General features: G+C 41.4%; 1 protein-coding gene across 1 annotated transcript in view; it reads right to left on the bottom strand.

The window, feature by feature from the left end:
* Window positions 1–2,515, bottom strand: part of myod1 (myogenic differentiation 1) — a 3,256-nt gene continuing 741 nt past the window's right edge. Inside the window, 4 exon segments of the mRNA XM_028796120.2 lie at window positions 1–693; window positions 695–769; window positions 772–854; window positions 2,251–2,329. Coding sequence (XP_028651953.2) covers window positions 481–693; window positions 695–769; window positions 772–854; window positions 2,251–2,329 — 450 coding nt within the window. The 3' untranslated portion in view covers window positions 1–480.

Genomic DNA, 2,515 nt, shown 5'->3' with positions numbered 1-2,515 from the left:
GCTAGTAATGGCGTCCCCCACCAACTGAAACAGGCCCGGGTTCAGGGGAGTCATTCAGCCCCCAAATATCATGTTGAGTTCCCCCGTCCACCCACGCTATCCAGTATACTTTTGGGATTTTTGGGGACTTTAATCACAGCACGCGCCCCATTGGCATTTAAGGTTACCCCCCCCCCAAACCTCCCTTTACCGTTTTGGTCTGGAGTTGGGCCTGAGATCAGGAGTGTCGATCACAATTCGGTGAATAATACGAGTGTCCGGAATTCAGAGACCTGTGACAGGTGGGCGCTTCAGAACAGCAGGTGAGGTGGGGTGGGGGGGGGGGGGGGGGGGGGGGCGCAGCCTTCTCGTGCATTCGTTCGATTCCCGTTCACTAAGTCGGCTGCGTGGGTTCCGCTCTAAAGGCACTTCTCGTTTAAGGAATTTGGGATTCGTAACACTGAATTGGTACAAAAGGTCAAAATCTTCATGTATCAGTAGTTAGTAAAAAAAAATCATCGTCATCGTCATCACAAGAAGGTCCAGTCTTTGGAGGAATATCGCAATGTGAAGAATGTCGCAGTTGCTTTCGCCCGAGTGTCTCTGTTTTAGGACTACAGAACACATCTTATAGAGCACGTGGTAAATGGGGTTGGGGTCGTGAGGCAGCTTTGGGCATTTGGTCGGAGACGGCACGGGCCCACCGGCAGCGGCCCTCGCTCAGGACGGAGCCTTCACTTTGAGAAGATGGACTCCCTCGCTCGCGTGCTCGGGCACTGCCAACATCTGACAAGTCGACGTGTCCGTGGAAATGCGCTCCACAATGCTGGACAGGCAGTCCAGGCTGGAAATGACGGCGCTTTTGCTCCGGGAATCTGCAGAGGAGAAGGAAGGAACAAAAAAGAGAAAGACACCAACGTGAGCATTAAATCACCAAATAAAAGAATTCATCAATTAAAATACATTATTACTTTAATAATAAAACAACAATAATAATGCATTAATAATAAATAATAGCAATTAATTATTTTTAAGGTGACAACTGGCATCCAAGGCCACTTACGACATTTGAGATACAATTGGTTACAATGTCATATATATATATATTGTGAATTAGGGCCAAGGCAGGTGAAGTGACTTACTCGCTCAGTGTCACACAGGGTCACATAAAGGGATTTGATCCCACAACCCAAGGGAACTGCACCGCCAAAATGTCACCACTGCGCCATAGCGCCGGCCTTCTGTTAAATTAAATTAAACAGCCTTCGATTTTATTGCGCCTTTCTATTCTCATCTTCTGCGCGGGGCGCTAAGCACGTGATTGTACGTCATTTGTTCAATGATTTGAGTACGGGACAGGCGCTATATAAATACAATTAATTAATTTTTTTATTATTATTATTATTATTTATTATCTTACACATAATTGCGGTAAGGACAGGTGTTCTTATCCAGGGGTACAGCGTACTTCAGCGGTTTAACAAGGGCGCCATTTGAATTCGCTGCGCTATTTATGTATTAACGCGTTTAGATCTTATATATCTAGAGCATGCTTTAAATCTCTCTCTCTCTCTCTTATATATATAGTGCCTTTCCTATCTATCTATCTATCTATCTATCTATCTATCTATCTATCTATCTATCTATCTATCTATCTATCTATCTATCTATCTATCATATAGTGCCATCTATCATCTATTTGTTTATTACATAATGCCTTACCTACCAGTAATTCTTTATAATTTTTCTATCTGAGTATCCACAGTTTTGTTTGTTATATTCTTTCTTTCTTTCTTTCTTTCTTTCTTTCTTTCTTTCTTTCTTTCTTTCTTTCTTTCTTTCTTTCTTTCTTTCTAATAGTGCTTTTCTTCTTTATTTCTTTCCTTTAGTGCTTTTCTTTCTTTCTTTCTTTCTTTCTTTCTTTCTTTCTTTCTTTCTTTCTTTCTTTCTTTCTTTCTAATAGTGATTTTCTTCTTTATTTCTTTCCTTTAAATAGTGCCTTTCTTTTTTTCTAATAGTGCCTTTCTTTCTTTCTCTTTCTTTCTAATAGTGCTTTTCTTCTTTCTTTCTTTCTTTCTTTCTTTCTTTCTTTCTTTCTTTCTTTCTTTCTTATAGTGATTTTCTTCTTTATTTCTTTCCTTTAAATAGTGCCTTTCTTTCTTTCTTTCTTTCTTTCTTTCTTTCTTTCTTTCTTTCTTTCTTTCTTTCTTTCTTTCTTTCTTTCTTTCTAGTTCCCCCAAGATGCCCACCGTGCCCAGTTTCCCCTCTCACCATTTGGTGTTTCGTTGAAGTAGGCGCTGTCGTAGTTGCTCCGTCTCCTGGAGTTGCAAGGAGGGGCGTTAAAATCCATCTGAAATCATAAATACACCATTATTATTTGATTGGTCTCTTTTTTTACCTCAAACCGCGATCCCACCACCCCCCCAGATCACCGAACCCCGTGAACTGCCCAATTCTTTTTTTTTTTTTGGTGCCCTCGCCCGACAGGTGATCGTTGTGACCTCTAATCAGCCAAGCCTGTCCCGTTCACTCGCTC

Source organism: Erpetoichthys calabaricus, chromosome 2 (assembly GCF_900747795.2).
Source record: "Erpetoichthys calabaricus chromosome 2, fErpCal1.3, whole genome shotgun sequence".
NCBI lineage: Eukaryota > Metazoa > Chordata > Cladistia > Polypteriformes > Polypteridae > Erpetoichthys > Erpetoichthys calabaricus.
The sequence above is the reverse complement of the archived record's forward strand: the minus strand, read 5'-3'. Positions and strand labels throughout refer to the sequence as shown.